A 17,111-nucleotide genomic window follows, 5' to 3' on the forward strand; every position below is an offset into this window, starting at 1 on the left:
ATCGTTAAAACCAAATCTATATAAAATGCATTTCAGCAAATATTTTACATGCTGGATTTTTGTAAAAAACAGCAAGGAAGTACTTAAAAAAATATGAAATTAACACATTAGATAACAACACATTTTTCATTACATGGCGATCTAAAAAAATGTCAGTTACAACTACTTAAACAAAAAAATATTTAAAAAGTAAATATTTGAAACAAAACAATGAAACGATTGTTTTCAAAATATACTATGTATAAAGAATGCAAAAAATCAAACAAAATAAAAAAACATTCAGCTATTTTTATAATTTTAGTTTAAGTTTCTAAATATCTTAAGAACCAGTCTAAAATAATATATTTATGTATATAAAACAACTAATAAAAACGTCTAATAATTACTAACAATATTTGTAGTAGCTGGAAATGCATTACGGGCATTACTCATTAAAATGCCGTATAACACAGGCGTCAGTAACTCAAATGCCATGATAAGGGCGCTAAGGGTTAATAGGGGCTGAAAGTAAATACCAACAAAAACAAATGTAAAAAGCAAAAAAAAAAAGATAAAAACAAAACGAAAACGCACACAAACACAAACACAAATAAAAGCAAAAAACAAAAAAATAAAATAAATAAAACACAAACAATGCCAACAGTGCTGTATTGTTTGGCTGACTGTATTACACAGCCAGAGGGGTGTAGTGTAGTGTGGCTGTGTCTACATACTAATAGCGACGACTGTGTTCCATTTGATATTTCATGCTTCATAGTATGTAATGTAGTGTGTATATACTTATTATAGAACGCTGGTATTGAACATTGTATTGTTTGAGACATAAAGTATGTAGTGTAGTGTGTTTTTTTTCTATAGAAATATTCTAGGTCAGGGAATCCCAATATTTGTTTTATCTACAGTGGATTTTTTGTTATTTATAATGTTTAATTTTAGATTTAAATAATACTTAACACTCCAACAATGTTCATGACTACAATTTTAAGGAAAATTTTTGAAAAATTCAAAATATGTACTGAAATTTATATTATTATTAGATGTTCACTCGGCTTCGCCCGGTAGCTATTTATTAATGTTAGTTCTTCAAGTTTCTTCAAAAAATTTCTCTTATTAAAAATTAAAATTTCGGAATTTTTGAATGTTTTCTTTACAAACCATCTACTGAAAATTTCGAATCGAATAAAAAAAAATTCCGCTCCAGCCGTTCTCACGTGATGTCATTATATACGTGGACCATTTCATTTTTATATATATAGATATCGATTAGTGTTGGTAAATGCCCCGATTTTCACTTTTCGTGATCGTCATAAAAATCAATAGTATGATTTGTTAATACAACTGATCCGTGTAAAATTTGGGATCGATATCGATATTTATATGTTTTTATACCCTACACCACCATAGTGTGGAGGGTATAATGCGTTTGCGCAGACGCCCAAAAACATTAGTCTAGCACCCACCTTAAAGTATACCGATCGACTTATAATCACTTTCTGAGTCGATTAAACGATGTCCGTCCGTCCGTCTGGCTGGCTGGTCGGCTGGCTGTCCATGTAAACTTTGTGCGCAGAGTACAGGTCGCAATTTTGAAGATATTTTGATCAAATTTGGCACATATTATTTTTTCGGCCCAAGCCTATTGAAAATGGCTGAAATCGGTCCATTATTTCACCTAGCCCCCATACAAATGCCTTTCCGAAATTGGACTTTATCGGTCATAAATGTTTAATTTATATATGTATCTACACAAATTCCGCGCCAAATAAGTTTTATATATATAAAATTCATGTCACCAAATTTTGTTACCATCGGCCCATAATTAGTCATAGCTTTCATATAGACCCGATTCCGAAAATCACTTTAACTTGCATAAATCGCTTAAAAATGTTGGTATACACACAAAATTCAACATAGTTAACTTTCATATAGACATAAATCACACGACCTAATTTCATGGTGATCGGTTCATAATTGGTCATAGCTCCCATATAAGGCCCACTTCCGAAAAACACTCAAAAATATAAATTATTGAAATTTTAAAAGAAAAATGTTTTTGCTCTTTTACTTAGTGTAGGGTATTATATGGTCGGGCTTGACCGACCATACTTTCTTACTTGTTTAAACAAATGGAATGGAAACTTTCAAGGATGTTAAAAGGAAGAATATTTGCCGATTGCAATCTGATGACACTCCGACTAATGCCAGTAATTTCAACAAATAGGTATCTACGGTGTAAAATAACCAGTAGATAAATTTAACTAAACGGTAACTTGACATTGATTTCAAATGAATATCTACGGATAAAAATGACCAAATATTTTTACTCCATAAGTAACTAAGCACTAATAGATATCTATCAATTCAATTTCAGCTGGAGAAAGTCTGCAGGTTATCAATAGACCTAATTTATAAAAACGTCAGTGGGTATCATAAGGTACAACATTCAGCAAAAATGTGGAATTTCCAAGTGGGAAATATCATTAAATTGCAATTAGTATACCTACGACTAATCATGCTTACTTTGTAATTTTTTCTTAAATTAAAATAAAAAAGTTTAAGAATCACTGCTACCAAAAACGACAGTAAGAGAGCTTATGTTTGTGTTTCATTTAAAACAGTTTCCATGAAAACACAAACACACATACAGACAAACTTGGGTACTCTACACTGCAAGTAATTTTATTATTTACTCATATTCGGTACATTCAGTACATACTGTTTGTCTAAACGTCTGACTAAAACACTATTTGTCTGGCTGTCGGTCAGTCGATTGTATTGACTGTTTAAGTGCTGGCTTGCCGTATTGTTTTCTATCTATCCGTGTGTGCAGCAGGCAGGCAGCAGTGCTGGTAATGTCTGAACTGAATTGAGAATTTGTGTGCTGTATGAGGGTTACGGTCGTGTAATGAAATGGCAATGTTGGCATTCTTGCTTTGTATTGCAAACAGTGCGGTTGTCTCTTTTCTTTATTTGCAACAAATCTCAACCTAAAACGAATACAATAAATATATAACAGTTACATTTTGTTGTTTTTTTCAAAATTTAATTCGAAATTTTCAAATATTTTCTAAGTTTTGCTTAAATATTTTCATTTATTTGCCAAATAATTACGAAATTTAACTCAATAAAGTAGTTTAATTTGTTTCATAGAAATTGAGTAAAGAATTTTATTTAAAAATTTACTGCAATTTCTTAATTTTTGTTTTAATAATAAATAGTTTATAAATAATTATAATTTGCTTTTGGTATACAAAAAAACAACCTAAATTTTTATAAGAGTTGTTAGTTTTGAAACGCGTGTTAAAACAAGAACAAACAACTTCTACAGTTTGGAAGTTTCTGGACTATTTTGCTGCAGTTTAAAACTCAATCCAATCACTTATTGGATTTGAAAGTCTTACCAGATTCTTTATACATACAGCTCAAGGATTATTGTTTAAGCGGTATTATTTGAATTCAACGAATCTCATACAGGATCAGACAGCAAAATTAAGCCGGCATCATGAGTTTTCACAAAAGTGATTCACGTACGCCTTTGTCGCCCACCGAATATACCGTAAGTTTTGTGTTTTTTTTTATTAAATTTTGTAAATATTTGTTTGCAAATTAATAATCAAAGTGTTTTTTAGTTATTTATCATAATTTTAAAAGTCGATTTATTTAGTTGTTATGACAACAATAAATACTATTATCAATTTGTATTAATTAGTTTTTTTTTGCTATTTTTTTTTGGTTGTTAATGTTTAATTTAATTATAAACAACAACAAAAAAAATCTATTTACTTTTTGTTGAGAGCACAGTAGTTTAAAAATGCTTGGTTTGCTGATGAGCACAGTGTTTTAGAAATGCTTGTTTTAGGGTGGTTTATTGTTTTTTTTGGATAAAAAGAGATAGAACATTTAAAGCCAAATGCTGAATTTGAATATAAACGATTTTCAAAAATTTTCCATTGACTCGGTTAAAAAATTGAAAAAAAAAACAGCCAGACATAAAATTTTCACGGTTAGATGGCGGAGTTGTTAGGTGATAGAAAGAAAAATGTACTTATGTTAGTTTAAAAATAAACAATTGAGTTTGTTTGTATTTTAGTTCAATATCTTTTTTTAATAAAACTAAGGTAAAAATTAAAATTTTATAAAGTAATATCATTAATTTAATGTGCAAATGTGCCAAGTCCCTTTTTATAAAAATTGAAAAAGAGAGATAAAAGGATTTTTTGTTTTAATTATTGTTTAAATTTTGTAAATAATAAAATCCTTTCTTTATAGAGTTTCTAATGGCAAACTATTTTCAAGTTAAAAGAACTAGCATGCCGGCCGACATAAGCTCTTTCTATTGCTTATATTGTATTTAAAGTATATTTTCATTAAAACCTCTTTCATGTGAGGAGTTGCTGTTAAGAAAAAACTATAGATGAATTTTTATTGCTATCTGTTGGATATATGGAAACATTCTATTCAATTTTAAAATATTATAATATTTCCTAAACAAATAATTGATTTTTCATGTTTTTTTAGTTATCTATTTAAGGAATGATCATTATATAAATTTAAATTCAATACATTTGTATTCAATAATTCATTTGGATTCAATTTTACTTGACTGAGATGAAAATTAAAATTTAGTATTTTTGGACTTAGCTCTTTTGCTATACAATTAAAAACAAATAGGTGTAATTTTGTATTCCCAATAGTGTATTTTTACTACTTCTAACGATTTGTATTGAAATCTTATTTTTTATAAAAAGTGGAGTTAGCTCGTTCGTCCACTAAATTAACGAATTATAATTGAAAGGAAGAATTTACTATTTTTGGACTTAGTAATTTTGCATTCAAGAGTTTTTTATACAAATGGTGTATTTTTAATTTGTATTGAAATCTAAATTTTTTAAAAAAAAGTTGAGTTAGCATGTTTGTCCACTAAACTAACCTATTTGTTAATTTATGTTCCTAAACTCTTACTGAGATAAACAATATTTTCTTAAATTATAATTAGATCGAATCTGGTTTTTGAAAGCTTATAAACTGAAGTTTTAACATTTAACTCCGAAAATGTGAAAGTAGCTTTACACGATAAAAATTCCTAAAATGGAATAAAGAATAGCTTGCCTAACACCTAGACTTCCTTAACCATTTGATAAATTGTATATGAAAGTCAGAGGTTCAATGGGTAGGTGAAATGTTCAAATCATCAAACCGAATTTGTAACGAATCGAATGATTCTGTCTTGGTGTTCGAATTTTACAGTTTAAATTTTGGTTGCTTTAACCGAAATTCTTCATTATCAACTGATATTCTGTTGATAGAATCGAAAAATTCTATGTGAGCAACTGAATCATTGGCAACAAATTCGGTTGCTACAACGAATCAGTTTTCTCTGTGTGTGATTAACCAAAATATCTTAAAACATTTACAACGATGTATCAAAAAGCCTCCCAAAATTAATCTCCGATTGGTCACTGCGGACTATGAGAGATTAATGTCATTAGTTTCCTAGAAAGTGATTCAAAATGATGAATCATTTGGCTATGATTCAACTCATATCATGCACAGTACTCATGATATAATCAGCCCTGTGACTTGCAAAGTTTTGCATTATGATATAAAGAGCTATCTTTGATCATGAGTTTAATTGTTATAACTACATATATCAATGATCACAAGTTAATATTTTCTGCCCCGCTGCGCTGGTTTTAGAACTAGAATTTTAATCAGTGATTTTTGTTTAAAATATACGACATATAACTAGTTCGGAGAAGCAGCAGAATTAACTTAAAAATACTTTCATATTTACTGTCTGAATTAAAAAGTAGACATATTTTATGTACAGCTGATCAGAGCATTAAAACCAATGATTATTGATGCAAATTGTCACCTTCATAGTTCTAGAGAAGCTCAACGGATATAGAATGCGTTATTTGGAACATTTCCAGTTCTTTAATAAATAATTTTCTTTCGAACTAGTTCTAGAGAACCTTTACACACCTTCTTAGGAACCTTCCCAGAACTAGTATGTTAAACATTGATTTTTTGCTTGAAATAGTCCACTTAGAACTAGTTCCGAGAATTAGCTTAAGAAGACTTCGATTTTTATCATTCATACATAATATATAGAATTCTGTTGAAAAAGTTTTTTTTTTTAAAAAAAATTCGTTATTCCAATTTTGTAGCTGAACTGTGATTCGTAGAAAACTTCATAAACTAAACGAGTTGTATAAATAATATTGGTTAATAAACTAGTTCCAAGGCAGTCACAAAACAATGTGAAATGGTCCAGATTAAATTCGCACTAGAAGTAGTTACGAAAACTGCTGATTTATTCCTATTGAGATTTACCCAATGAATGAGTAAATAAAGGGGTAACAATTCAAAATGCAGTAAAATAAATACTCTATTTTTGAAGAATGCTCTTTTGTAATATCATATTGGCACACAATTGTGGCACGTCATGCAAATCATACATTTTAAAATCGCACGGTTGGGTTTCGAGAAATTTTGACTTTAAGATTTTCATTTTGAAGTTTTGTTTCTATGGAACTACAGCCTGTTTCTCTATGTTGAAGGAAAAGTTAGTTTAAATAATTTGTTTGTAATCATTCGACAATATTTTAAAATATTTTTTTCGTTGTACATCGACTCAATTTTCTTTCTACAACGAAGAAGTGTTTTTTATCAAAATTTTAACGATTCAGTATTTCAAAATTTTACTAGCTGTTTTGTTTTCGACAAACTGAAACTCAGTCGAACGAATGTTTACGATATATCGGATGACCAACTATCGTTCGCATTGAAAAACTCCCCAGAAATGGAAACTGGGACCAGTTGTATGACTTTTGGCCTCATTTTATAAAACGAAGCGTTTAGAAACGAAAGCAATTTGTATGAAGAATACTGGGAAAAAGGTTTGAAACTTGAATTTTTTCCATACAAAATTTGTTTAACGTTTGTCGTTTCGTTTTGCAAAATTAGACCCTTTATATCAACTTTTAGTTGTTTATAGGGCTTTTGGACTGTTGACTAGTGTTATTAATAATTTCGTTCATTCTTTTATCAATATTTGCATACATATTTTACATATTTGTTTCAAACAAACATATTTTTTTTTTTGGTGGATAATGCAGTCATCGTTTGTGTAATAAAGATAATGAGTTCTAAATGAAAACAAATCGAAATTAATAGATAATTTCGAATATTTATTTATCTAAATTAGAAATTCATAGTAAATATTTTGAATCAGTTTATGAACTTTAGATAGCAAAGGTTGAAACCAAATAAAAAAATGAGTCAAATAATATTTATAGGAATCGAAAAAAAGGGTCTTCCAATAGGGACTTCCAAACTTTGACAGTTGAAGCTGCATCTTTTGAATTGGTTGTCATTTATTCAGTTTTTTTTTGCCAAAGCACCATGAACGAATATAGCGTTCAACTACATGTGCAAATGATAAAATTGTGGAATGGAAATGAAATAGAAACTGACCCTAATTTTCCTCAAAAAATCATCTTAAGCGATTGTTGAATTTGGGACGACAACAATCCACATGGGATCTAAGAACGCCCGAAAAAGTCACTGTTTTGTACATATTTCTTTGAGAAAGACGTTGGCCATGCGAGCGTTATAGATCGATTATTACTAACTACATTTGGCCTGACGGCATGTGGTTTCAACAGGACGGTGCTACGTTCCACACAGCTCTTGCCACAATCGGTCCATGGCCTTTTCCCATAGAGGTAATGTGAACTGGCCACGAGGTCGTGCAATTTGCGCAGGTTAGACTTATTCCTGTGGGGTTTTCTTAAGTTACAGGTCTATGCAAATAAGCCACGAACCACAGCGGATATCAAAGCTAACACAATCCATGTCTGCTGGAAAATTCAGCCTTATTTATGCGCCAGAGTCATGGAATATAAGACATTTCGGATGCGCGATAATAGCATCGATAGGTCTAGCAAACGAATAAAAAATGTCGATGATATCTTACACACACGTTTGTCTATTTCAATTTAAAGATAGGAAACGCTTAATGAAAGACCCTTTACAAACATATGAGCTAATCAACAAAATTACAAACTAAAATAATAAAATAATACTTAAAATTGGAATTCCTTTAAATACCATATGCACATTAAAATTTCAAATTTGCCGCCAAAATTTCTACATAAAGTTTCATTTTGTTTTAGCTTAATAATTCAAACTCTGCAAAATCTTAATATCTCTAACATCCTCTCTCCTATATCTTAAGTATTAATCATACACAATATTTTGTATGTCTTGAATTTCATTTCGAAACCAAAATTATTTAAAATTATTAATATTTAATTAATTGCACAAACCACATTTCAGTATTTTTATTACTCACTCTCACTCACTCTTGAAACAGAAAATAATACTTAAATACTTACTTACGAGTACAAATAAACAAAACGACATAAAAATGTTCAATCATTTTTGCCAGTGGAATTTTCCACTGCATTTTGATTGTTGTATTTCAATATTTCTTTTTTTTTATTTTTGCCCAAACAACAACAAACACATGCGCACACGCACACTTACAAAAATGCATGTACACTTGGAAAAAAAATCCAGCAAAATGTATTTCAAAAATACATAATGAGTCTGTATGGGTTTGGTTTCAATTGACATCAGCATAAAAATGCCAGTATACATACACAAACATAAGTATTATATGTATCTACATATAATAAATCTAGTAAAAATTCTCGCTTTTGGTTGGTGGATCGTATAACTTGTACTTTAAAAAAAAAAAAAAAAAAAACTGAAAAGAGAGTCTTAAAATTCAGTTTTATGGTTTAGCTACCTACTGTGTCAGCATTTTGTGGTGGTTTTAAGCCCACTGTGTGTTTGGTGTACACAAATAAATAATGCTGCGTTTCTAGTTATATAGAAGAGAGTTAGTTGTATGGCAAAACAGAAAAAGTTGTTTCAGTTTAATGTATTGTGTTAATTAATAAATAAATATTTATTTAAATGAGCTGTTAAAGAAATTATTGTTTTAATTATTAAAGATATTGCATGACTTTAACAGGAAATTTACTGGCTATGATCGGTTTTACTTGATCTTGATGATTCATTAGAGTATCTAATGAATAAATAAAAAAGCCAAAATCTTTTAACAAAGTCTTAAAAAATAGGTTTGACAGGATGCTCTTTTGTAAATCACAGCTGAGGCAGCTTATTAATGAAGCCTTGTTCTAGGAAAAATGGAACAATATAATTTATTTTAAATTAATTAAGTACATTTTATTTTATAGGAAAGCCATGGTACTTTCTATATTCCAATAAAGAAAAGTAATGAGAAAGGGATGTTTCACTTTAACACAACGTTTAATTCCGTCAATTGCTTAAAGTAGTGCAATATATCTTCACCTTAAATACAAACGGACGTAACTCCACAATAATTCAAAATCGAGTTTTTGATTGATTATGGTTCTTTTTATGATGCTGACGCAGATTTTTAGACCCCTGCGATCAAAAAATTACAACTTTATTCAAATTCAAATGCAAACAATTGCCAAGGATACTTTATTATTATTGATTTTATAACGTTTTTTGCTTCGCCTGTAAAATCAATTAAAGTAGTAGTAGTTACGTTCTTTTGCATTTATGGTAACGATATGTTTTATTCTGTAATTTTATTCTTAACTGTAAAATTCTAACACATTTGGTAAAATATAAAAGAAATCAGGTTTACTAGTTGACATTCACATTGTGCATATGCTTTGACAAACATAATTCCATTGTCAAAGATATTTAGCAAAGACACAATTAGCGTAGACAGCCTACAGTGTTTCATTAGATCTGTTCAATACCTACGATTTGTTTAAATTAAAGCAAATTGTTTCTGGAAAGTATCAAGTTACTCCAAGACAGTAAAACAAATCAAATCGTTAGTTTAGCGTAAAAATACGATACAATTTCAATAATTTAATTACCAAATCATAGAATAAGTACAAATGCTCGTAAATTAAATATTTTTTTCTTTTGACACATGGATGTGACAGAGTGCAATATTTCAGGCACTCTTTTGGAAAGATATTTACCTTGCAATACAGATTTTTTAGATGGGCTACTTTAGGTTATAGAAAATTCATGCTTACTTCTTATATTCTCATAGAAAGAACCTTTCAGAAATTGAAACTGTCATAGAACTAGTCAAGCGATGGTACTTTGATGTTAGGGATAGGTTCAAGTTTTAAGATAGTTATCTGTCTGCGTATAATTTGACGTGGTTAACTAAGATGCTTTGACAAACATAATTTCATTGTCAAAGACGTTTAGTGAAGACACAATTAACTAATAAGCAAAGACACCGTACAGTGGTTTCACATATGGTCAATTCACAAGGTCATAATGTCCGAATATTTCACAATGGTCTGAAAATGTTGTTATTGCCTTTAAAGCTATGTTTATTGAGTTATTGTAACCAACCAGCAGAGACCTGCGCCGAACCCCTAAGAGTCGGTTAAATCGAGTCGTGAAATATTAGGACATTATGACAATATGACCTTATGAATTGACCAATTATTTCTACACAGAAAATAGAGATTCGTAGTAGCAACCGAATTTGTTGTCAATCGAATGATTTTGTCTTGATGACTGAAATTTACAGTTGTGGATATAAAATTTTAGAAGAAGTAACAGAAGTTTGGTTGCTTCAACCGAAATTCTTCCTTATTAACTGATTTTCTGTTGCTAGAACATTCGATTGAAAACAAATTTCGCTTATCATTATGAATCTGTTTTCTATGTGTATTAAATATTTGTTTCTGGAAAGCGTAAATTTTCCCGAAAACTTGCAAATAAAATGTTTAGTTTGTTTATAACAACACAGTTTTTAAATCTATACAACTTCAGCCACAATTTCTTGGATGCCCTGCTGATTTAGTTCTACTGACATTTATCCAATGAATGAGCACATCAATTGAAATGTGAATTGGAAGTCAGCAGTCCTATGAAATTTTATAATGAAAAAATGTTCAAACAAGGACTTGGATCTATTACATGTTGTTAAGATTTGTAGCAGTATTAAATGAGTTTTTTTTTAGCATAAAAATTATTATTTTAAAGAGCAATATTTTCAGTCACTTTACATTATTTTGGGAAAATATGACTGAAAGAAAAACAACAGATATATTCATAATTCTAGTTGATCAAATATATTAGGTGATATGAATATGCTTTGACAAACACCATTTCATATACAAAGACATTTAGCCGAGACACATTAAGCAAGTAAGCGAAGACAACATACATTGCTGAATTGCTTGTGGCTTAAAAAGTGGATTTTTAAATTGCACGATTTGAATAAATTAAAGCGAATAGTTTAAAAATGGCCATAGCAGAGTTGTCGTTGAGTTTAGAGTTTGAGAATTTTGACTTTATAGGCCAATAGCGGCGAATTTACATGACACTAAATTGGGGTATATTGATGTGAAATTATATATATTCTGGGTCTCGTAAGATTCTAAGAGGATCTAGCTACGATAGGGCCCAAACGAAAGGAGCTAGGTGGCTGAAATGGGCAATCACGATCCATGATTTCACCTAGAAAATGACTTGAACGCTCATAATTGTCTTCTACCAACTTTTGTGAAAATATATTTTACTGTCACATATTGATGGTGGGTTTACAATGATTTTTTGTTTTTAAATCAAAGTACTTGATATTTCAATCCAATTCCTTATACCCATACACCATTTTAATAACACTGCTTTATAATATAAATAAAAATAAATATATTATTAAAGTCATTCACTTTATTTGCTTAATACTTAAGTGTTAATTTCATTAAAGCACCCTTTATTCTAAAACATTGTGTTTTTGTTTTTGCAACTCATAGACGTCGACGTATTCAAATTTCAACAAATTGTGTTATTTTTCCAAATAGTTTTACAATTTACGTAGTATCACACAAAAAAAATGCATACTTACCTTATATTTTGATATGCAATTTTGTTAAACAATAGATAAGATAAAAAAGCACTTACATTCTTACATATAAAACAGACATATAAACGAAAATATATGTACATATATAAATATATTCATAGAGACAAAAACCAAAAAAATAAAATCTAAATTCCTTAGTTGGTATTTGTGAAAAAAATCTGACAATTTATTTAAAACAATAATTTTTATGGAAATTTTCCACACTTTGTAATATGAGTAAAAGTGAGCAGAGCGAAAAAAAATTGAAATTAAATTGTAATTAAACACACATTATTTTTTTTGTTTTAATTATTATTTTCTTTATGTCACTGTGCTAAAGTTTAAAGTCAAATTTTTAGTAATTATCGTATTAGAGTAATGGATAATTTGAATTACAGTCGAATCTAGATTATATGAATTTTTGAAAATTCCTTAAGGACTTAAGACTTATTTTATTCGTTAATGTAGGATCGACATTACATGAGTTTAAGAATTTGGCAATATACTTAATGGACTTTAGATAATTTTATAAAGAGAAACGACAAATGTTAAAATAAGGGCCTCATTTTATAAAACAAAGCATTCAGAAACGTAAGCAATTTGTATGAAGAATACTGGGGAAAAGGTTTGAAACTTGAATTTTTTCCATACAAAATTTGTTTAACGTTTGTCGTTGCGTTTTATAAAATAAGGCCCTTAAATTCTATGAAAAATATTCAAGTTCCAAACCCATTCCCCAGTAATCTTCATACAAATTGCAAACGCTTCCAAACGTTGCGATTTATATCTCTTTTAGGGCCTCATTTTATAAAACGAAACGACAAACGTTGAACAAATTTTGTATGGAAAATATTCAAGTTTCAAACACCTTTCCCAGTATTCTTCATACAAATAGCTAACGTTTCTGAACGCTTCGTTTTACAAAATGAGGCCATTAAAGAGAACCTGAAATATAGTGCCTTATTTTATAAAACGAAACGACAAACGTTAAAATAAAATTCTATAGAAAATATTCAAGTTTCAAACCCCTTTCCCAGTATTCTTCATACAAATTGCTTCATCAAAATTATGGGCCTCATTTTGTAAAACGAAGCGTTCAGAAACGTAAGCCATTTTTATGAAGAATACTGGCAAAAGGGTTTGAAACTTGAATATTTTCCATACAAAATTTGTCTTTTCTTTTTATAAAATAAGGCCCTTATTGTATTACAAATTCTATTTATTAAACAAAACTTGCCCAAGCTTTTAAACAAATTAAACAGCAGTTCTAAGAGACTTTCCCGAACCACAGATTTTACTTATAATTTAGGGTAAAAACTAGTTACATAACTAGCTACGTGACTAGTTATTTTAACACGTGCATGTCCTAAGCAGGGAGTAAATTAATCCTTTTTGATTACAATGAGACTGCCTGATAGCTGGTCCGAAGTAGTGAAAGCATTGAATTCACATACCGGTTACATAGAGCCAGTTACCTTACTAGCTACCTAACTGGTTACTTGATCAACTACATAACTAGTTATTTAAACTTGTACGAGTCTAATTGACCTCACATAGTCAGTTAAAATGACATGTCATAGACAGTCCAATAACCGATTGCTTGTAAACAAACCTTCCAAAAAATTACTTATTTTGGGTAAATTAACTATTTTCTATAGTGCAGTGCAATATAAATGTTAAAAGTAACTACTCTCTAGGTTACTTGGAGACACTAAACTGACAATTGACTTCACGCTAGATTACCTGGGATGTATAAAGTAACCAATTGACTACTCTCTGCATTACAAACAGCTCATAGAGGTCAAATGAAGCACAATATATAAATTGGAGTCAATTAAGTGATCAGACATTAGTGACAATTACTGACTATAAAGGATACTTTGATTACTTGCTTAACTGCTGGTTAGTTTGTACGAATAATACCCGTAATTTCAACAAATAGATATCTATCAGAGCTTAGTTACTTATGGAGTAAAAATATTTGGTAATTTTTACCCGTAGATATTGATTTGAAATTAATGTCAAGTTACCTTTTAGGTAAATTTATCTGCTGGGTATTTTACACCGTAGATATTTATTTGTTGAAGTTACGGGCATAACTCGCAAAAAATGTCAATAGAAAATAAATGTTAAAAGTGACTACATCCTAGATTACTAAGAGACAGTTTAGTGACAATTGATTTCACTATAGATTACCTGGGATGTATAAAGTAACCAACTGACTACTCTCTTCACTACAAAGTACATATACGTGACAAATATCAATTGGAGTTGGTGAACTACTTGCTTAACAGCTGGGTACTGTCAACATTTATTACCTTACAGTCTCCATTTTTGGTTTCATTGCCATTTCCTAATACACATCCTACTCGAAAATCCGCATACTTCCTAACTATAACAACTTTTTCTTGAGAAAATACGTAATTACTGCTGAAATTTATGCATAATTATTTCCACTACAATAAATAAATATTTGTATTTTTGTAACATTTCTTTAAATATAGCAACAAAACCTATAAAGAAATCTGTTTAAATTATTATAATTTACATAAACTCATTAAGAATTCCAAAATCTTGTACTAGTATTTGGAATTCTGCAAACATACCGGTTTTAAACAGCATAAGTAGTTATAACAATTGCACCCTTTACCCTTTTCAAAATACTTTTAAAGATAATGAAACTGGTGGTTTCGAGTAAAACAAGTATGGTTAAGAAATAATCTAGGAAATGTAGAGGAGAAAATTTAATTTTAAATTAAATAAAACATTTAGTTTGGCTTGATTGTAAATAATCTGCTAGGGGTGGAGGAGAAAGAGATAGTTTGCACTTAAATAGTGCTTTTGAGTGCCAGTTTTGCACAACATGAGTGAATAATAAGACACTCTATATTGGGTATTTTAAATAAAGAGAGAAACATAGAGAGGAAGCTAGAAAAAAAATAATCACACATACGAGTGTTGTTTTTGTTTTCACATAGTTTTTTCTACTAATACATACTCACCACTTAGGTTTCTGATAACTGAGTTAGGTCTTTGAGTTAGGTTCTATGTCTATTCTCTATGATTTTAAACTCAACATGTTAACTAGGCTGCTTCTTATTTTGCAATTTTTGGGTTTGCATTGCTCCCTAGGTCTAAAATTGTTCACCGTCATCTAAAAACCTAATGCTGAAAGTATTGAAGTTTTGGGTCAAAACAATAATTGTGGTTCCATGACTGACGTGCCGTACTTTGTGACCTCACAGCACCTATCCTGAGGGATCTGACTTCAAAAACATAAACTCGAATCTCCTATGTGAAATTCCATGCTAATGGGATGAGCCAGCTAGAAATGACAGATTTATTCACTGCAAATATTTTTGTATCAAAATGCGTCTTGACATGTGAATCCCCCTCAACAAGCCAAAGTTCCCCTCTACTAATATTCTAAGTATCACAGCAGTAGCTTAGAATTTAAATATTTAATAAAATATATATTGTTCAGCAGTTTAGGAAATATATTTGTCATCATTTTTTTTTCTCGCAATCTGTCCCCCACAGCATGCTTTAACAAAGCAATGACGTCAGTAAATATATAACTGAAATATTTCTAAAAACCACAAATATTTAAAATAAAAAAAAACACTCAAGTTATCTAAACACTTTTTTTACATCATATAGAATTGTTACACTATTTAAAAGCGTGCTTAATGACAGAAATTCGATTAGACAAATTTCACAAAATTTTTTCTATTTTGAAACGTGTATTATTTTTCTTTGTATTATTATTTGCCAAATCTAGACATATTTGAATACAATTTGTGTTCGAACACAAAAATTAATATAATTTATATTTCGTGTTACAATTTCCACACACAATTAAAACACGTGATAGTATGGTGAAAATATTAACTATTTTATTTTAGTTTTTTTTTTGAACAACAATTTGATTGCTTTCTAAAAATACGTTTTTTTTTTTTGTTAGTTATATACAAACAAACGATAATATTAATTTATTAGATTTTTTCCCAGTTAATTGTTGTACAATTTCCTTATGAATATTAGAGGAAAACAATAAATCAATGCTGTGGGGTAGAGACGAGAAGCACAAAGCGTTGTATTCATAATTATAGCTAAATAGTGAGATAATTGTCAATTTAATGACAGTGAAACATTTTGGTTATTATTTTACTTTTATTTGGTACCCTACTGATATTGGTAATTCTACTTATCATCAGATTTAGACAAGCTTTACTTAACTTTACTTAAAAAGCGAAGTGTTAAGGACTCAGATGAATTTGAAGGCCGGCAAATGTGTCACAACTAGTAGACTGTCCCGAACTAGAGATTTTACCTTGCATTTGGATTGACAACTAGTTTCATAACTAGCTACATTACTAGTTATTTTAATACCTGCATGTCCTAAGCAGGGTGTCAATTGACCCTTATTGATTACAATGAGACTGTCTGATAGCTGGACCAAAGTAGTCAACACATTGGATTCACATACCGGTTACACAGAAGCTACCTAACTGGTTACTTCATCAGCTACATGACTAGTTATTTTAATATGTATGGGTGCTAATTGACCTCAAATAGTCAGTTCAAAAGACATATCTTAGAGAGTTCAATAAGCGATTGTTTGTAAACAAACCTTCATCCGACAATTCTCCAATAGATTACTTCTGGTGGGTAAAATAACTACTTCCTGAAGTGCATTACAAAATTAACATTTATGGCCTCATTTTATAAAACGAAGCGTTTAGAAACGAAATCAATTTGTATGAAGAATACTGGGAAAAAGGTTTGAAACTTGCATATTTTCCATACAAAATTTGTTTAATGTTTGTCGTTTCGTTTTACAAAATTAGACCCTTAAAGTGACTAAACTTTAGGTTACTCAGAGACACTAAAGTGACAATTGTCTTCACGCTAGGTTACATGGAATGTCATTATACTTAGGGCCTCATTTTATAAAACGAAACGACAAACGTTAAACAAATTTTGTATGGAAAATATTCAAGTTTCAAACCCTTTTCCCAGTATTCTTCATACAAATTGCTTACGTTTCTGAACGCTTCGTTTTACAAAATGAGGCCCTTAAGCTAAAAGAAAATAAACTGTATGAGAATTATATTGGTTAAAAATGCGGGATTTACAATAGATGGCGTATCTTTTGAAA

General features: G+C 29.9%; 1 protein-coding gene across 2 annotated transcripts in view; it reads left to right on the top strand.

The window, feature by feature from the left end:
* Window positions 1-17,111, top strand: part of LOC135953582 (proton-coupled amino acid transporter-like protein CG1139) — a 92,662-nt gene that overhangs the window by 34,488 nt on the left and 41,063 nt on the right. The window contains exon 1 of one of the 2 annotated variants that reach the window (XM_065503532.1): window positions 3,147-3,556. The exons of the other annotated variant lie outside the window; for it this stretch is intronic. Coding sequence (XP_065359604.1) covers window positions 3,503-3,556 — 54 coding nt within the window. The 5' untranslated portion in view covers window positions 3,147-3,502. Of the gene's footprint in view, window positions 1-3,146; window positions 3,557-17,111 lie in introns of those variants that run through there. 2 annotated transcript variants of the gene reach the window in all.

The sequence above is a fragment of the Calliphora vicina genome, chromosome 3 (genome assembly GCF_958450345.1).
Source record: "Calliphora vicina chromosome 3, idCalVici1.1, whole genome shotgun sequence".
Taxonomy (NCBI): Eukaryota; Metazoa; Arthropoda; class Insecta; order Diptera; family Calliphoridae; genus Calliphora; species Calliphora vicina.